General features: G+C 42.8%; 1 protein-coding gene across 9 annotated transcripts in view; it reads right to left on the minus strand.

Moving 5' to 3' along the window:
• The window catches only part of RUNX2 (RUNX family transcription factor 2), a 232972-nt gene that overhangs the window by 80291 nt on the left and 132103 nt on the right, over nucleotides 1-20578 (minus strand). For 8 of the 9 annotated variants that reach the window (XR_005595948.1, XM_039529526.1, XM_039529522.1 and 5 more), the window contains one exon: nucleotides 1527-1700. The exons of the other annotated variant lie outside the window; for it this stretch is intronic. Coding sequence is in view for 7 of the 8 variants with exons in the window: in XM_039529526.1 (XP_039385460.1) it covers nucleotides 1527-1700 (174 nt within the window). In the remaining variant the exon portion in view is untranslated. The remainder of the gene's footprint in view (nucleotides 1-1526; nucleotides 1701-20578) is intronic. 9 annotated transcript variants of the gene reach the window in all.

Here is a 20578-nt window from a genome sequence, read left to right on the forward strand (position 1 = left end):
GCACAATTTCTGCAGGAGGCTTTTATGAGAATGAGAACAGCATATGAAGTTACACTTAGCTAGGATTAAAGTTACAAGGGGCTCTCAGTCCTTCTGCTTCAGGCCATAAGCTGATCACCAGATGTGGGTCAGGAAGAATTCCACCCCACCCCCCTTCATTAACAATGTTGCACAAGAGGTAAACTATAGAGATGGTAGAAGGAAGAGGAGGGTTTTGGTTATGCCTTTAAGGGCCTGATCCAGCCACTCTGAAGTGGGAAGCCTGTCCATTTCCACTTCTTTTCTAGAAGTTGAGTAGGGTCCTCATTTGCTGTCAGAGACAGGATACTAGACTAAAGAGACCATTGGTCTGTTGGTTTGGCACTTCTTAACTACAGCACTATATGCAGCAAAATCCAGATTTCAAATGCCTAACTAATAAAAGGGAAGCCTGGCAAATGAACCTGTTATGAGATATCAGCGGATGGCAGGTCCCTTGATATTTATATATATTATATTCATATTTCACAAGAGTTAAAGCGAGAGCTCTAGAGCTGTGGGAAACTTGGCAGTTTCCATTCACCAAGGTTCATGAGAACAATTATTTTTCAGTTTCGATTCTCATGGGGTTTCACATTGAGTTCTGGGTTCAAACAAAAACCCACTTATTCTTTACTGCAAATTAATTAACTGGTTTGAACTTTTTTTTTTTTTTTTTTAAAAACAAAGCCACAACATTTCATCTAAACCACTGAGTTTCAGCTGGTATCATGTCAAAACCACTTGAAACATGAAACCATAAATCTTCCCAGGTTGACTCACAATCAGGCACAGGTTGTCTGGAAAAAGTTTGCAAAACCTACTAAGTCTTCATGTTTTTAACAAAATACCCCAGTGAATTTTGCTTGTGGATTTTTTGGATTTTGTTGCAAATCGTTGGCACAATTATAGTTAAAATCTTATTTCACTTATATAATTTGTTACACACAGTAATTTATTATTTCTCTCTCAGCACAGTGAAATCAAACATCAGAGCTGCTGCATACAATCCTCATTAGGAGCCTTGGGAGAATTTCATACACTCCAATTTGTTGATTGTGAAAATGATATAAACTGGCACTAGAGAGAAGCCACAGTGTGAGAAGGTTGCATTGGTATCCTGATAACACCAGTACAATGTTGGCCACTTTTCTTGCCAGCAAAGTAAACGGCACGGCTGAGTAAATATGTTCAGGTAAAATATCTCTATGTATTGCACCACTGCACATATGTGAGTTATTACAGAGCATCATGGTGCTTGGATTTCACCAGATTCCTCACCTATTTGCTGGATTTTGACATTTTGGTCTTTAAAAAAAAATTAATGTAAGAAAAGAAAGACATTAAATTAATGAAAGAAAAGAATAAAATCTGCTCCCCAGCTAGCTTTGATTGGTGCACATCTCTCACTCTGTAACAGCCTCACTTCTCTACAGTTGACACAAAAATATCCACAACCAATTACTACCATTGCCTGTGCAAGTCAAACCTATGGTTCTGTCTCTTACCTGTAATCTGACTCTGTCCTTGTGGATTAAAAGGACTTGGTGCAGAGTTCAGAGAGGGCCGTGGGCTCTGAGTCGGGACCCCTACTCTCATACTGGGATGAGGAATGCGCCCTAAATCACTGAGGCGTTCAGAGAACAAACTAGGTTTAGAGTCATCAAGCTTCTGTCTGTGCCCTGGAAACAGCAAATCATAAAATAAAAGGGTTATTAACACGACTGAACAATTTACCATACAAAAAAAATTCCCCAACTTATCTGTAAAGACCTATTAACTGTTCATGGGTTCTCTAGGCATTTTGGCTAGAGACAGAAACCAAAGCTGGTGAAAGAACGGTGGCAGGGAGTGAGGGCATATGCCATAGAGTCTTCTGTACCTACCAGACAGTGGTGCACCTGAGTATTAAAAACTGTGGGGGAGATCCTCAGGTGGTCTAAACTGTTATAGCTCCATTGACTGCAACGGACCTATGACAACTCAGACTAGCTGAGGCTCTGCTCTACTGTGGGTCCTACAGAATGAAAGAGCAGCATGTATATTGCTCTCTTGGTTAGAGGTGTAATTTATTTGTGACTGTTATACCAGTCAAAGTCCTAGTGTGGATGCAGTTATACCACTGTAAGCATATACGTAGGGCTTCAGTTTTTCTGGGTTTATTTATTTCATTTTCTGGTGTTTATATTTTACACTTTTTGATTTGTATGTGGATGCCCCAAACTAGTGTTTTATGGGGCTTTCTCTTTACATATACACACAGGGCTGTTTCACACAGCACTATGTTAAAGAGCACTAGGGAACGTTTAGTGTGCACCTGAAAAGGTTTACACAGACCAACTAATGCGCAACACATTAATGTGCTTTAAAAATCACGTCCTTGTAGTCCACATTATTGCTCGAAGTAGACAAGCCATTAGATACAAGCCAGGGAACAGGGACATCACCTATATAAAAAATCTGCAATGGGAAATGGAAGTCAATATGAACTGAGTAACTGTTTCTGGTATTTTTCCAGTGTTTATTGGATAAACACTGATTTCATTTTTTTATTTTTTGCTTTGGGGGTATTGTACTGGTGTTTGTTGGTTAAAAACCTAAAATCAGAAGCCTTATGTATACCACATTCACTTCCCAAAAATAGTATAGACTGTGTTCAGACTAGTGATTTTTTACTGCTTTACTTATATTGCGATAATTAAAGTGGCAACGGTTTCTAATGTAGATAAACCTCCTATCCATATATGTGTGTGAGTGAGAAATTGTTCCGGGATTGGTTCCATTTATTATGGAGATTTTCAGATAGCTAAGACAATCTGCCTTTTTTTGTTTTGTATTACAATTAGTCTGTATGGTTCACTTATTGTTCTGTAACTTTGGAGCGTATTCATAAATCAGAACTAAACAGCCAGTCTCCTTTAAGAAGCCAAAAGAGTGGTGTAATAAGGAAAAAAATGGCAAAGCTGCATCTGATGAAACCAATCCTGCTGGGTCCCATACTTCCCTTCACTTAATGGGCTACCCCTCATCATTGCTCCCTCTCCAGCTCCCGCTACCAGCTCAGCTGCACGAATGCTGCATGGATTACCCAGGAATGCTCTTTAATGTTGTACAGTTGTTAGAAGTTAAAGGGGAAAATTACATTAATCAAAAATAAGAATGCCCACTCCAATATGCTGATCCTATAAGTACTTTTACTTAAGATCTGCCAGTTCTAGCATAGAAATTATGCATCATCCATCATCATACTTGTATTCAAAGACTTTTTTCATTTTAAGGCATTTCCACGATGCTCATCACCAGAGTATCACTAAGTTTAATGAATTAAGCTTTAGAATAGGAGATAGAGAGGATTTATTTCCCCCATTTTACAGATGGGGAAGCTGAATCACAGAAAGGTGAAATGACTTAGCTAAGGTAGTAGATAGTGAACTCAGAAGCTAGAACCCAGATCCTATGACTCCCAGTCCTGTGCTCTAATCATCCTTCATCTCTAGAAACAGGCATTTTTTTTATAGCATCCATCATCCTAGTACCCAAGTCCCTGGCATATAACACACATTATCTACTTGGAACCCTGACAACAGGTGGTAGAAGTAGGCAAGCAATTTCGGTACAGATACTAGTACAAGACTCAGAGAAATCCTATTTCTATACATAAAATTGAGAGGCTGGAATGGGTGTGTGAAGATAAATGGATCTCAGTTGAGATTAGAGGAATCACGAACAATTTTTAAGGTTCTTGAAACTAATTTGTTGACTCATTTTCCTGTTATTTTAAAGCATGTTTCTCCCCCCAACCTACAAACATGTTTCTTCCTCCTAGTTAAAGGGAAACAGGTGCTACATATTAGAACAACCCACCCAAAATTAGGCTGGCGCAAGTGGATGCCCTATATATATATATAGGAGTGAAGTTGATGAGCATAGATATAGAATGTTTTTTTGGCTGGTTCGTGGTAATGTTATAATCGCAGTTTAATTAATATGATAATACCATAACTGGCTGTGTTTAGCATTGTCTCTTGAATCTATGAAAAGCACTGTGGTACAAGTTAGGTGTTGATAAATCTAAAGAAGTAACTTTCACACACAAAGTATCTTTCCATAGAAGTTCTCCTTCTCAACCTCTCTCCTTTTTTTACAAGCTCCGTGTTTGTTTTTCCTTCTGCGTGTGCCATTTTCCATCCTGTTTTTTCCAGTGGATTTTTCCCCCTTTCTCCTTTGTTCACATTTGTTCCTAATCAGAATAAATCTCTTTTCAGTGAGTTCAAAATTACACAAACGGAGTTAGCCTATCCCTAATCTCTCTCACCAGGGCTGAGTTTATCTGAAAATGAATCAACCCCAAAATGGGTTTTTGCTTTGATTTTTCAGACAAAAATTCTATTGTACATTTAAGTAGTTCCCTTCCTCCTCAGAGATCCCAAAGCACTGTCCTAACAGACTGATACACAAACTTGAACTATATAATGTGTTAACTATAGCTGTGGTTATTTTTAAGTCATCACTGCTGCCCAGGTCTGTAAAAGTATGCATGTGATGCCCTTCAACTTGCTTTTGACCACGCTTTATTCTTCAGTGTAAAAGCTCTGTAAAAGCAAAGGTTATATTTAACTACATACATTATTTACTCCAAACTTAATCCAACACTGAACTGCAGCCACTTCTGAGGCAGAACCCAGCAACTGTCTATTAGTGGAAAATAACTGTACACAGTAGTTTAGGATAGGAAGTGAAGAAGAAAGAACTCTGTAGCTGGTTCAAACTGGAGGAGTCTACAGTAAATTTTTTTTAAAGGCCCGGGAGGTCAGGTTCCCCAGGTCTGGAAGACCCAAGGCATCAAGAAAACTAAAGATATGTCTACACTGCAATTAAAAACCTGCGGCTGGCCCCTGCCAGTTGACTCGGGCTAAGGGACTGTTTAATTGCGTTGTAGAAGTTCCAGCTCAGGCTGCAGCCTGGGCTCTACCTGCAAGGTGGGAAGGTCCAGGAGTTTGGGCTGCAGCCCAAGCCCAAATGTCTACACTGCAATTAAACAGCCCCTCGGCCAAAGCACTGCGAGCCGAACTCAGCTAGCATGGGCCCACCGCAGGTATCTAATTGCAGTTAGACAGACCCTGTGAGGCTCTAGAAGCCAAATAGGAGCCATAGACGTTCTTGGCTTGCCCCTCCCCTTGTCAATATTTTTATTTTAGGGCCACAAAGAAGACACAAAGGAACATTGGGACAAAAGGATCTCTGGATGCCAGATAGCACCCAGCTTCCATAGTGAGGTCCCCTAGAGAGGTTTAATTAAGTTTTGTTTTCTCAAGTTTGTGTGATTGTTGTATTATAATAAAAGCCGTGGCTGAATAAGTCCCTTACCTATCTTTAATGACAAATAAAACCATTCAACCCAAACCTCCATTGTAATGACACCTGTGTGCTGCTGAGCTGTGACTCTTGCAGTGTTTTTAAATCACAGGCCACCAGGCTGTCCTTGGAGAACAAGACCTGAAAACGATAAATTCAGAAGGTGCTTACAACCCACAGGAGTTAGGGTGCAATTCACAAAATTATGTAACCTGTGTGATATCCACCCTAAGTGCCTTACATACCTATGGACCCAGGGCCGGCTCCAGACCCCAGCGCGCCAAGCGCGCGCTTGGGGCGGCATTTTGCCGGCAGGGCGGCAGGCGGCTCCGGCAGACCTTCCGCAGTCATGCCTGCGGGAGATCCACCGGAGCCGTGGGACCAGTGGAACCTCCGCAGCACGTCTGCAAGAGGTCCCCCGGAGCTGCGGGACCAGCGACCGCCAGAGCGCGCCCCGCGACGTGCCGCCCTACTTGGGGCGGCGGGATTCCTAGAGCCGCCCCTGTATGGACCTGCGAACCCCTAGTAACTGTGGAAGAGCTACGCCATACAGTGAAACGCCCTAGAAAAATACTTTCCAAACAGCATGTGAGCAGGAATAATGAAATACATGCTATACATGTGAAGTTCACTGCACAAAGGCTGCTTTTCATCTCTGTAGTGATATATGCATCCGTTGACAGAGAAATTCCTGATCCCCAGGGAGCACACTAAGCAAAGATGTATTTCTCTGTCTCGAGTGTGAGGCATAATTTATTTCAGAAAAAAGACCCAGGTGTCACTGTAGACAGCTCAGTGAAAACCTCTGATCCACGTGCAACAGTGATTTAAATATAAAAAAGCAATATTAGGCTGTATAAAGAATGGGAATAAATAATATTGGAAATATGCTCATAGCATTATACAGCTCAATGAGATGGCCTCACCCAGAATATTATGTTCAATTCTGGTCACCCTCTCTCAAAGATGTTATAGCAGAAACAGAGCAGGTTCAGAAGTAGGTTACAAAGGTGGTTAGGGACATAGTAAGTCTCTGATTTGAAATGATATTGAAAAAACTGGATCTGTTTAGTCAGGTACTGAATCAGGGTGTGATCCAAAGCCCATTGAAATCAATGAAAAGACTGATGCCAAAAAAAGAGGACACAATAGAGGTGTAAGCAGGGTCTGAATGAGCTCTCCTGTGACATCTAGTGATGAGCTGGGAAAGAGGACTTCAGGAGCTGACCTTGTTTGCATAGGCACATCCCCCTGCTGAGGCGCTCAGCATGATGGGACTGCTTTGCCCAAACGATCACTTTTGGCTGGTGTTGGATCACAAGTCTCTCTGTTATTGGGGCAGGAGTATTAAAGGGTTATTAGCCTTGTTGTGTGAATCAAGGGCAGCAGAACTGTGCTTGGCATACCCTGATTGATGGACTTACCCTCAGCTAAACTGCACTCACTAGGCAGGGGACATGGGTGCCAAAGCCCAGTGAATTGAGAAAGGGTAAGAACAGGGATTGTGTAGCTGGAGATGTGAGTCTTCCCAGGGTGGGGGGTTCTAGATACCAGTTGACCCTTCCTTTTTCCAATGTGTAATAACAGAGCTGATTAAAACTCAATTGAGAGTCTTGTTGCGCACTACAGAGTTGTGATTACTGATAACCAAGTCTAATCATTAGATATGCTTTGGGACAGTGTCTCTGATGCAAGAGACTACCCAGTGTGTATTAGCAGTGAGACTCCTGCACTAATAGCTGAAATCACAGAGAGCTGAGTTAAGTGGTAAGACCTGAAGACATCATAGTGAGTGGCCAGGGGAGAGAAGCAGTGAACGAGTGCCCAGACAGTGGAAAGAGCAAGATGCCTTCTTGTGCTCCCTGCCGCCCTCCCTCCCCAGCCCGGGTGGGAGGTGAACTCTGCAGATGCACCTCTGAACTCTGGGTCTGCACTGACCAAGGACAACAACTGTGAGTGGGGTGTTGTGGAGGGAGAAGGGAGGAGCATGTTAAAGGAACTTCTGGTTGCTGGACTTAAGAACCTGAGGGAAAAGGACACTGCCCAACGTATTCTGAGGTGGGGCTTTTGCTCATGGTTTTATGAATGGTTTTATGAATCCTGCTTGTGGCGTTTTCCGAAATTAATGCCAAGTTACTTCCCTCCTTCTATTAAAAGTTTCTTTTCTACACTCACACTCTGTGCTTGCGAGAGGGGAAATATTGCCTCTTAGAGGCACCCAGGGCGTGGTATGTAATTGTGACAGGTTACTGGGTGGGGGGTTGAGCCGGTTTCGTGTTGTATTGTTCTAAAGGAACCCCTAGATATTGAACCTGGCCCTGGTTGCTGCCAACTCCAACTGTCAGAAGGGTTACATAGGAAGAAGTTAAACAAAGTACTCCAGCGTATCTCTTCTCAGAGTCTAAGAACACAGAGTCAGAGCCTAGAGTAGCATCCAGGAATTCTTATCCTCAAGTCCCGACAGCTTTTTCTACCCACATAAGGCTAGATTTATAAAGATACTTAGGCAGTGTACCAATCACAGGAACACACTGTGATTCACAAAGCCTGAGTTAGGCACCTATTCAATGAATGGGGAGAAATAGGCACCTGAGCCAGATTCACAAAAGCCAGCAAGCTAGGCTGGGAGCCGCTTAAGCTAGCCGATGGGAGATACCAATGAGAGGGGTGTGTCCTACGCCCCTCCTCTCTCTCAGAGATAGGTGCCTAAATCCAAGCTGCAGGGAAGCACCTGTCTCTGCTAGCCATTCTCAGTTGCGAACCCTCTTTGGTGTTAGGAGCCAAAGGCAATTTTTGCAAGAACCTGGGGGAGAGGGGCAGCAGGGGAAGGAGGAACTCCCTCATAATTTTTAGCCTAGTGGTTAGAGTACTCATGTAGGAGACTCCAAGTTCAATTCTGCCCCCTCCCCCCAGGAGAAAGGATTTGAACAGGTGTCTGCCACAGCTCAGGAGAGTGCCAGGGGCCTATGGGGTATTCTGATGGGGGTGAAGTCCCTCAGTCTCTCCTGCTGAAGCTGTTCCACTGCGGCCAAATACTTAGTCATTTGGGCCAGAGAGAGTGCATGTGTGAGAGAAAGAGAGAGAGAGCACAACGATGAGAATGACTCAGTAACCTTGTGCGCAGAGCACTCACCCAGGATGTGAGAGACCCAGGGTCCACTCCCCCTGCTCCAATGACTCTAAGTAGTTATCCACAGTGGAACAACTTCAACAGGAGAGACTGAGGGAGCCCCATATCAGAATATCCCATTGACTAGTGGTTTGGGCACTCACCGACAATGTGGCAGATCTCTATTCATATCTCTTTTTATCACACAGAGGGGCGAATTGAACTGGGCGGGGTGGGGGGGGTAATCCCACATGCCAGGTGAGTACCCTAACCACTGAATTAAAAGTTATGAGGGAGCTCCTCCTCTTTTCGCTCTCTCGGCTGCTTTGTGTGAAGTCACATGCAGGGCTTGATCTGGTGGGCAGCCTCTGAGGACACCTACCGGGTGGGGCCCCACAAACGAATGAGGTGGCCAAACACCTGTCTTCCCCCAGGTCGTGTGTTGCTCTGGGATTGAGGTGGGAGATAGATGTTTATAGTGAGGCAGCAGTGTGCATGCCCAGAGGTGGAAACACAGGCTCCTAGCGACCTTCTTATTGCAAAAACTAACAAACCAAGTGCGTTCAGGCGTTTACAGGATTCAGAGGGAGTTTTGTGAATCACAGTGGAGCTTAAACTGGGACATAGGAGCCTAAACCAAGACTTAGGTGCCTACTCTTGTCAATGTACCACATTATTGCAATGAGCAATATCCTAGTCTATCAATCCTACCCAGCTCTTTTAACCAAACCTGTATATCAAAGGTTCTGGAAGCAGACTGTACTGCGGTTAACCTGCTGCAAGAGTTGCAGCACCAATTTAGAGTGTGAAAATAGATATGACACAATCAATGTAATAAAACAAACCAAAACCCTGCATGCCATAACTTCGCATGCTACTCAAACTTGCCAAACAAAGCAGGAAAGCTTCAGTCAGGAAAATGTTAAAGATGGCACCTAAGAGCTGTCATACATGACCCATTCCTTCCAGGGCAGAAAACAGGCTATAGCTTTGACTCTAGATGGATCTGACTGCTTCCTGGTTTCCTGGATCACAGAAATGCTGTCCATGTCTGCTGGCACTGGGCTCTTACTGTCCGTTTAGTTGACACCCTTTGGCCACTTCAAATGAACATTTGAGGGGTCATCCTGGAGAACCCTCATGTAAATCTGATGCCCCAAGATTTTTACCTTTTTTTTTTATTCTGCAGCTTTTGGGTGTGGGGCTGAAAATTAATCAGATTATACTTGGTCTAGCCAAATGCAGGGACAATGTAGAACTCTCTTTTTAGCACCAAGCAAATCACCCACTAATTTTTTATGGTACCAGGGAGCTCTGGTTACCAGATTGTCCACAGATGTTTTTATTATCTCTGAATGGGCTGGGTATTCTCAGTCTTCACTCAGTTGCACTTCTTTCACTTGGATATGCTTTTGTCACAACAAAAACAGCAAATGATAGGGGAGTCAAATATCTTTGTATGAAAGCCTAGCATAAGAAATTCATAAATGAAGCTGAAATTAAGATCCTACACACCCACCTGTTGTGCATAGATTTGGTGGGTGATCCCAAGGCTCTGACATGCACTATTTGCCTCATTATCTGGGCACAGCTGTTATTTGTTGTTATATGCCAACAGAGGGCTCAGCACTGTATAAACCCAGAGGAAGTGATGGTCACTGTCCCATGCCACTTACAGTCTGAAAGGTAGACAAAGCAACACATCCAGATTGCTCTTTGTGGCCAAAGGGGTGTTCAGGCTTTCTATACGTTTCCAAGTTGTGTGACATCAGACTATGCTTGGCAGAAGATGTGTGTTTAAAGGAGAGATGTGAACCAAAAGGAGGCGGCAGTCTATAGTAACATATATGGGAGCTCCAGGAAGGAGGCAGCATAAAGAATAGTGGGAGAAGAATTAGATTGTAGCCCACTGAAGTTTTTTTCCATTGACTTCAATGGGAGCAGGTTTAGGGCCTAAGGGTGGAATCTCCGGTTATTCCCTCTCTCCACTAATGGTAGGAATCTTGAAAAAGGAAAAGTTAAGTTAGTGGGCAGTGAATGACATTGTTGATTCAGGCAGGGATATTCATCTTTCTTATAATGTTCAGGCAATACATCATGTTAGCAAGGTACAGCTCCAAAGCAACTGTCTATCTGGGCTCTAGAGGTAACACAAGAGTGCCATAAATCAACCTCTATCCAGAAGGATCCCGTTAGCTCTTCACAAGCAAGGTCCCTCAACTGAGCCAAAAAAAGCTCCTGTTTACTAAATCCATATTCCTGTAAATATTTGTTTGTGACAAACCGTTGTGCTCCTTGTTGCTTTCCCTACACAGTCCCCCTCGCTAAGCCATACAACTCAAAATTCATCAACAAGAATGAAAAAGAGAGCCAAACAATTTTTACCCATGAAAGCAGAAAGCTTGGAGCCCTTCCAGTCTCTTGGGTAAAGACATAATTATGAGAAGAAAAATATCTACCCAAGAGACATAATTACATAATTAGGCCATAGGTTCTACGTAGGAAAAGTTCTTATAATTCATAAAACAAGGCGCTACATAGGCGCAATAACTGGTTTTAATTCAGTCAGTGGAGGGAAAAAGATGTTTGTTTTTTAAATAGCTAAAGGCACCAGTTTACATTAAAGACTAAAGGGCTTTCTCTCCCAACCATGCACACAGGACTCCCATTAGCATTAATGAGGTTTACACACGCACTTGGACAGAAATCAAGACATCCCCCCGCCCCCCCCCCCCCCAAAAAAAAGTTTTTGTTTTTAAAGCGGAGACATTTTTACACAGAGCAGGTCAAAAATACACCTGAAACTGACCAATAAATAAATAAATTACATGAAAACAAACACAGCAAACAGGTTTAGCTGACTTGATTTCTTATTCTTAGGGCCCGATTCAGTCCACTGGTGGAATCCCAGCTGACCACCTCTTTCCAATTCCCTCACCCCGGTGATACAAAGATCTTGGATAGGTTCAAAGCAGGCCAGCACTGCCAACAAAGAGCTGATCCAGATCCCAGGGAAGTCAGTCTTTTCATTGATTTCAATGGGCTTTAGATCAGTCCCAAAGTGAGTAGGGTCAGCCAGGGATGGGATTTGAGCCTTGGCACTTAAATGGTGCAAGATCTGGCCCTCAGTGCATCTCCCAGTTCAGTGGGAATTTTCCCACTGCGGAGCAAGAGCAAGCTTCAGTGCAGCTCGTCACCCAGCTAGCCTGCCTAGATAGGACTCCCGCGAAGCCCCATCTGAAGTTTAAAGTTTCCTGCAGATTGAGGGGTAATTCCACCGTGGGGCAAACTGCATCCCTCTGTGCCCATGGGAGTGAATCAAGACCAGGGCTTGTAAAATCTTTGAAAATATAAAGTGCTAAGATTTCTATTTCTTTTTAACGAAGTCATGGCCTATGAAAAGCAAACACACACACACACACACGCTTTAGGGTCACGTTTTTCAGCAAATCACAACAGCTGAGATATAACTCTCCCTCCCCCAGAATATTATCTGTGGATGTGAAAATTGGCTGCTGTACCTCACCAGCTCCTGCAGGGGCAGTGTTTCAACAGCCCCAACCCTGTGCCCATTGAGATCAGTGGGGCAGTGGTGGTGGTCACGGGGGGAGGAGGAGCTATTATTCCCTCCACTGGGCCCTATGGGTCCTGTATGCAGGAGCTCAGTGCTGCCGCTACATTTGCCTTGCGAGTGTTTCGCTTCTAGAACAAACCTGGAGCTATGAAAGAGAAAAGGAGCCCCAAGAAAAGAGCAAGTGCAGAAGTGAAAGAAGGGTTTCCCTCATGGCCCTGACTGGAACTGCTTCCCCGTGATCACCTTTACTCTGCCCTTCTGCCGTGCTCCTCAGCCTAGCTTGAGGCTGCCACAGTTCATGATTCCCCCACTTTCCCATCTCCTCTGTGCTCTGCTCAAAATCACACTGCACTGTGGCATAACAAGTGTCTCCTCCTTCCCTCCTGCCCCCACCCAGAGAGATCCACACTTCACTTCAGACTTACTGCAGCACTACAGGTGCTCAGTGCTTTGGCATCTACCCTTCCACCTCCACCCCAAACCCATTCTCCTCTGTTCTGCAGCTCAGAACTGTGCATTAAAGGAGTTCCCATCTCCCGCTGGGAGATCTTCCCCAGCTCAGCCATGTGATTCACCATTTCCTCCAGGCTTTTAAATTCATGCAATGCAATGGCTATTTTTAAAAACAAAACCTACTGCTACAAACACACGGGAAAGACAGAGAGCGTGTTGGAGCCCCCAGCATCTCAGCACAACTTTCGTTCACCTTTAAACCTCATTAAAGAACATAATGCACCAGTGTATGTGCCAGCAACAAAGCTAGCCATGGTTGGCAAATTTGCTTCAATTTGTTTTGTAAAGACAAATGGTACAAAGAGAGTTTCAGAGTAGCAGCCGTGTTAGTCTGTATCCGCAAAAAGAACGGGCGTACTTGTGGCACCTTAGAGACTAACACATTTATTTGAGCATAAGCTTTCGTGGGCAATTCCCAGTCCCTGGCTTCATTCCCTCTGCATGCTAGTATCTGCTGCACTCTCTTTTCCTTTTATTTATTTTATGTTTTGTTTTGTTTTTGTTTGGTTTTGGTCTATTTATTGCTGCCTTTTCTTCTTTTTTTTTGAGCAAAGGAAAAAAAGTTTTTAAAGGAAGCCGCATTTCAAAAGAGCAAGAGCTCCTCATCCTGACTTTATCATCCTCATTCTTATCAAACAATCTCTATAAAGAATGGGAAGAAACTTTTATTATTTTTTTTAAAGGGAAAACTATTCTATAAAGTAGGTCCTTAGCCTGGTCTTGCTACAGTGAAGAGCAGTAAAGATCATAGCAAAAGAAGGAGGGTGAGGGGAGAGTGAAAAAATCTCTTGCTTTGAACTGGCTTCTCTCCAACAGGCAGGAGGGGTTGGTTTTCTTAGCGCTTGCGAAACCTGATTACTTTAAAGGACCGAAGAGGGGGAGATGTAAACACAATCATTAAAACAGATTTAAGGTACTTAGTTTTAATCTAGTCTAAAACCGCTCCAATTGTGCGCTGTTTTGCAATCCTCTGCTCTCTAGACATCAATAGGGTGCACTTTCCTTTGGGTTTTTTTTCCTCTCCAAAACCCAGGGCATATTACAGGCTGAATATTGTGGTTAGAATGGGAGTTCAGGCATGGACAATACAACAGTCCAGCAATAAGGGAGGGATACGTGTGTGTGTGTGTATTCACTGTCTTTCAAAAGACTGTTTTGCTGCATTAAAAGACTATTGTGTTTCTATCTGTGCAACAGGTTTTAAGCAGATTGTTTAAATGTAATTAAAGAAGGGATGTTTCTAAAATAACCTCACTAATAAAATTCAGATGGCTAAACGGAGCTGAAAATGCGACTGAAAATAAAAGGATGCCGTTTCAGTCTATGCTTGCAAGGGAAACATGATTTAAACTCCAAAGGAAAACAGTCTTTACTAGTTAGACTTGAAGGATTATCTTGTGTATCAGCACCCTCTGTGGCAGAATAGCATTTATCCACATAGCCACCCATGTTAATGCTGTTGCACAATTTACTACAGCCGTGATAGACAGGTAATTGCTTTATCCACCCATGTGTAATAAACGGAGTCTAGCATGTTAATCCTCGAGTTCTTATTGTCTGTGAATGCCAAGCGAGGGAGAGACATACTCTGAATGCCCTACCCTTTCATTCCAGCACTATTGGAGTTTACGCACACTCAGACCTGCTAGAGTGTTCTTGTTACATTCCACTCTAGTGCTTGGGGTGCCAAGTATTGTGAGTAGTATCAAATTATTGTTATATAAAGGGCACTTCAAATCAGGCTAAATGTAGACAGAAGCCAGGATGCAGCAGTCTTTTTTTTTTTAAATCAAACACAGCTTTTCACACTTGCCTTAATCAGACAGACAGTATTACTTGTTCTTGGTCATAACACAGAAACTACCGGTAATTAACCTGAACCATAAGACTGGACTTCTATCTAGTTTGTGTAGAGTCTGTCAGACCTTAGAGAAACGTGAAACATCCCTTGTCCCGTTAATGTTTTCCACAAAAATCTATAAAGGTTTAAAAAAAAATCGAAAACAGGCGTCGCCTTTAAAAGGTTTACAGATTCCTGGCTACTCCACAGGTTTAGATTTGTGGCATCTAATCTGCAATGACAGTTTGATGGATGTTTCTCTTTCTTCCTTTCGAAAGGTATAAAGAATTGGTGGTTTCCCCAGTAAAAATTATGCTTAACACCCTTCTTCTCTGCTCTTGCTTTTACAGTCTAAAGCCTAGTTAAAAGGCCGGAATATGATGAAAGTCTTGTGCTGCTGGCAATATATGGGTTTAATGGGGCAGCGGAGATGTGACAGAATCCATTCAGTTCTCCGGGTGAAATTCACTTCTGGGCAGAGTGCCAGCACAAGCCTATGCAACACTTAAGTCTTACAGATGCATAACCGATGCCCTAACTGATGCTAGTTGAGATGGTGTCCTGAAGATTCCCCCCAGTCCTCATTGCGGTCAGCCACCATTTTGATCCCTTCTCTTTGTTATGCTCTGTCCCCTTTCTGGTGATCTCACTAGTGGCAGTCTTGTTCCAGGTGGCAGATGGGGTGGAGTGACTTCTTGTGTCAAAACCTTAAGGGAGAAAGCACTGCCTGGTGGTTAGAGAATAGAGTTGAAAGGGGTGGAGAGGGGTTGAGAGTTCTGGGGTTTCCTACTGACTCGCTGTATAATCTTGAGCAAGTCACTCAGGCAACATTTTTAAATGTAAGTGCCTCGAGGTAGGCTCTTAAACTAGCTCGGGGCTGATGTTCTCAGTGGTGCTGAGCAGCCACAGCTTCCACTGAAGTCAATAGCTAAAATTAGACTGCTTCTTGGGTGCCTAAATAGGGACTTAAGTAACTAAAACTTGAGGAAGCCACAGTTTTTTCCATCTCTACAAATATTTATCTGCCTCCCTGACTCCCAGGGGGCATTACTAGGCTAGATGAATTAGTGAGCCCGATTCACCACTGTGTTACTATTTTGGTTTTAGCAGGTCTGAGTGTGAGTAAACTCCAGTAGGTTTCAATGACGTTACATTGGGCTAAAACAAGAGTAACACAATACTAAGTTAGACTCAACCTTTACGAGCTCCAAGGTCTCTGGATGAAGCATACTCTGAAAGTGCAAAGGATTATTAATATTATTAAATAATTGTTGTTGTTTTGTTGTGTTTATTATTCTTGTGACAGACTCACAATATCCTGGAGAAACCTTATGGAATTATGATAAACTTTACTGAATTAAGTTAAACCTTATTGAATTAGGTTTAATACCTTGGGGTCCCATTGTATTAAAAATGCAGTTGTATATGTGCTGTTGCAGGCACTGTATGTACTTTCTCTAGGAGGATGGGGATGCTTCCGTATTTCCTCCATTATCAGCCATTGGATGCCATGGAGAGGTGTGGATATACTAGTTCAAACTGGATTCTCCAGGGACCAATAGACAAAGAAAGGATGTTTGGATAAACAGCCTAGTTTAAAACTGGGTCTACAGAGGCCCCATAAGTCTATGTGCTTGCTCTGAGGTGAGGCCATGATGAATTTGTGATCACACAAGAAACCCCTTGGGTTGTGTTTGGAAAGACTGTTCCAGCCACAGCCCCACGTTAGGGTTGAAGTGATCTCTAGTAGGTTTATTAGTATCTATCTTTTATAGTTTTTAATAGCTTTTCTCTGTAGAGTAAACTAGGCTTGCACAGAAAGAACTGTGTGGTAACTTATAACTGTTGACAATCATTGTTATCTGTCTCTGAAGAGAAGGCAAGCAGGTATGCTTGGGCAGCTTGCTTCTGCCAGGAATAACACAGTGAAGACAGGGAACTGCGCGGAAGGGAGAGGGGAGAGAGGTGTGGGTCTCTGGCAACAGCTGGGGAACTGGAAGCCTAAGAGTTGGTGCCCTTGCTGGATGACGGAGGGAAATACAGGTGCAGCTACCCTGACAGGAGGTGATTCTATGTGTTGAGCAGCTATTACTATCCATGAACGAGAGATAATGGATCATTTCTGCTGCCACAAACCACCAGCTTAGTTAAGGCAGTGATTCTCAACCAGGGGTATGTGTACCCCTGGGGGTACACAGAGGTCTTCCAGAAGGTACATCAACTCATCTAGATATTTGCCTCGTTTTACAACAGGCTACATAAAAAGCACTAGCGAAGTCAGTACAAACTAAAATTTCATACAGATAATGACTTGTTTATGCAGCTCTATATACTATACACTGAAATGTAAGTACAATATTTATATTCCAATTGATTTATTTTATAATTATATGGTAAAACTGAGAAAATAAGCAATTTTTTCAGTAACAGTGTGCTGTGACACGTTTGTATTTTTATATCTGATTTTGCAAGCAAGTGAGGTGAAACTTGGGAGTACACAAGACAAATCTGACTCCTGAAAGGGGTACAGTAGTCTGGAAAGGTTGAGATTCACTGAGTTAAGGCACAAGATTGTATTTGAAAACAATGTAGCAAATTGTCAAACTCTAATGCCCCAGAAGGGAAATATTTTTAAAAATACAAGACCATGAATACAGATTTTTTTTATTTATTTTTTTACTAATCACAGTCTGCAGAGAAAGTGGAGGGAAATCTTGCCAATGCAGTGAAAGGCTTTAAAATTCTGGGTGAGTACAACAGGACAGCATCATTATTTGTATGTAATAAAGAAGGACTGCTGCTCCTGAGAACACATCACTCAGAAGGATCTCAGAAGGGATAATTCACTCTTTGTCAGTCTTAGAAGGAAAACAGAGAAGGACAGATTCTGCTCTGAGCTACATGAATGTAAATCCATTGACTTCAGTTGCGTGATTCCAGGTTTATAGATGTGCATCTGGGGGCAGAATCTGGCCCCAAGCCTGTAGGGCTGACCTCACCTGCCACAGGTCAGCTGTATTAATAATGGGATTACGTTACGGCCCCAGTTCAGCAAAGCATTTAAAGCCTATGACTTAATGAGATATGTGTATAGCTAAAGTTAAACACATGCTTAAGAGCTTTGTTGAACAGGTAATAATGGAGTGGGTCCTTGCGAAATCAGGGCCTAAGCCAATGTTAAAATATTTAACCTGCTCATTAGATTGAAAGATTAGGTCTAATGTCAATATCACGCAGGAGTTTAGGAGGGAGGTCAGAGGGATAGCTAGGTAATTAATGAGCTATGTTTGGCCACAATGGAATATCTTCTTTACAGAGGCTCTAGCAGGAGGCTGACCCCCCCCCCCCCACTTTGCCTTCAGTTGTAAAGTTTGTTTAGTAACAGGGAGCCACCCATGAATTTAAAAACAATAGGAAAACAGATTCATACTGAATAAATCTCCCTGCCCCGCCCCCCCTCAGTTCTCTGTATGCTTGGCTACCAGTAGGCAGCAAATCCCAAAGAATGTGTGCAGGGGGAAGGGGAGTAGGAAGAGGATCAGTTGGGGTGGGGGGGAGCTGGAGTGAGTCCAATGCAAGCAGTGTGTGATGTCATTTACAGCATTGCTCACTGAAATGATAAACACACGGTGAAGGCTTTTGAACAGCGTCTGGGCTACTGCAGGGGGAGATTCTTCGTAGAATTTCCCTTTCTCCCTCTTCCGCAAAGAAGGTCCTTGTAGTACAGCAACATGACAGGTCTGCTTGGCATTCTCCAGCTCAGACAGTGATGATGATAATATAATAAACATTAAAGTACCTTTTCCCACGACACTTACAAGAAATCAGCCAACTAATAATGCCAATGTACCGGGGCCCTGGAGGCCAGTTCAATTCCTTTTTTTAAGTATGCACTGTATAAATTGGATCTATTTTGCCTGCATGAATTATCCTTCTCTTCCACCCTTTATATGTTGTTAGTCTTCTTAGACTCCAATCTTGCAATGGGTTCTGCCTGGGCCATAGACTACAAGCTCCTGCATGCAAGGGCTGTCTCATATATGGAGAGTGCCTAACACATGCCAAGGACTACCAGAATATTCATCATAACTCTCTGGTGACTTTTGTGCTTGTGGACTGACAGTCCTAGAGTCACAGTTTCTCTGCAGATACAGCCTGCGCACAAGATTCTTCATTATGCCCCAGCCTTGACTTGTGGGACTAACTTTAAGGTGGGAGGGGATAGTTGTCTCTATGCTCATTCCAATGTCAGCTTGTTAACAAGGGTGCTGTTACAGTGGCGGTGTTGTGAAATTAGACACTTGCAGTCTAAGACCTGGACTGAGACAACCAACTCATTTTACATAAATTATCATAAGCTATGATGGTATTAACTTTTGGTGACTACCAACCTGGGCTGGAATGGATCTAGCAACCTAGAAATGAAAGTCTCTGTCTCAGGACCAATTCACTTAACCATGCAATCCTTCACAAAGCCCCCTCCCTGTAGACTCTAGCTCACACACTTTGCTTTGACCATGCTATGGCTAGTGCCATAATTCCCTGTTAAAAAGAAAACCACTTGTGCATTATATTGTAGGTGCAATCCTTTGGAAAAAAGAAAATACAAAAAAAAACCCCAGAAGCTGTAAATGTCCACTTATAAAAATCACAAGCTTTTCAAAAGTGCAGCTGTGAAATTAATGGTGTTCAAAGATGTATATGCATACAAATACACCCCGCTCATGTGTGTGTGTGTATATGTGTGTGTGTGTATATATCTCTATATATATCTATAGATATAGATAGATAGATATAGATATAGATAATGTGTGTGTGTACGTGTTTAACATTTGCAAAGACCTTAGAATGCATTGGATCATCACTGGCAGGTTTTGGATAGTCTTTTTTTTTCTTTCTAATGAGGCACTAGGTTTGGATGTCCACTAAAGTGCGCCAGTGGAAAACATTTCTGCAATGCTGCAGTGGCATTATGTCTGTCTCCTGAACCTGGGGGAGGGGGATAGCATTAATGTACTTAAATGCTGGAAATGCTAGTCATCTCTGCACCATTAATATCATTCTAAATAGCTCATTCTGCTTAAAGCAAGTGTCTCTCCTGGGGTTTGGGTTTTTTTTGGTAGCAGGTCCTATTTTATTTACAAAACAAAAGGTGTGATCCCAGAACAAGAAAAAGAGAATTTATATCGGGGCTGATCCAACTACCATTGAAATGAATAGGGGTTTGGCCACTGACTTCACTGAAGCAACATTGGGCCCAAAGTCTTTCCGTCTTTTTGAAAATCTGCATAGAATCATAGAATGATAGAATACTGGGGTTGGAAGAGACCTCAGGAGGTCATCTAGTCCAATCCCCTGCATCTTATTCATGACTTGCTTCTCTGACTGCCATGTGACTTATTCTACAATTACACTTCAAGGTCTGTAGGGCCAAAATTTTATCTCCTTTAAAAAAATGGAGTGATGGGGAAAATCCTCTGCATTTTAAACAATGAGCACAATTTTATAGGACCTACATAAACACAATAGAGAGCACTTTCTTCTCCTCAGGCATGAATACAATTAACTTCCATCCTAGAGTTCATGGAAAATGGATCCTGAAGTTTTGTCCCATTTTTGCATCAGAAACTAAGTTGAAAAACATTAATCAGAGAGCTCTGGTAACACCATTGATGATGTTGAAGAGTGGACATGTTTTGGTGGTGCATAACCTTGAAAACTGCTGTTTTCAAGGTTAACTGATTTAATAAAATAAATCCAAATGGAAAAGGAGGCCACAGAACATACTTGCCAGCTTCAGAGAACTTCTGAAAAGAAGAGAGGAGTAAAATTTTAAAATGACAGGGTGACCTTCTCCAATGATAGCCTGCTTCTGCTAGGAGCTGGAGTACTCTCAGCACTGCCCAATGAAAAGAAAGGAAACTGTTTGCTCTCGCTAGCTTCTTCACAATCAGAGGGTCATCTGAGCTCCTTTTGCATCCTTCCCTTTTCACTCCATCATCTGGTGATCTTCTGAAGGAGGAAGGCTGGGCCCATCATTACTGCTCCTTGCAATGACCAGAAGGGTTGCCAGAAAGCCAGACAAGATACTTCCTCACCTAAGGGACTGGATTAGAGTTTGGGACTGAGCTCAAGCCTAAACTCAGATCTATGTGACCAGTACTCTTCT

The sequence above is a fragment of the Mauremys reevesii genome, linkage group 3 (assembly GCF_016161935.1).
Source record: "Mauremys reevesii isolate NIE-2019 linkage group 3, ASM1616193v1, whole genome shotgun sequence".
Classification (NCBI taxonomy): domain Eukaryota; kingdom Metazoa; phylum Chordata; order Testudines; family Geoemydidae; genus Mauremys; species Mauremys reevesii.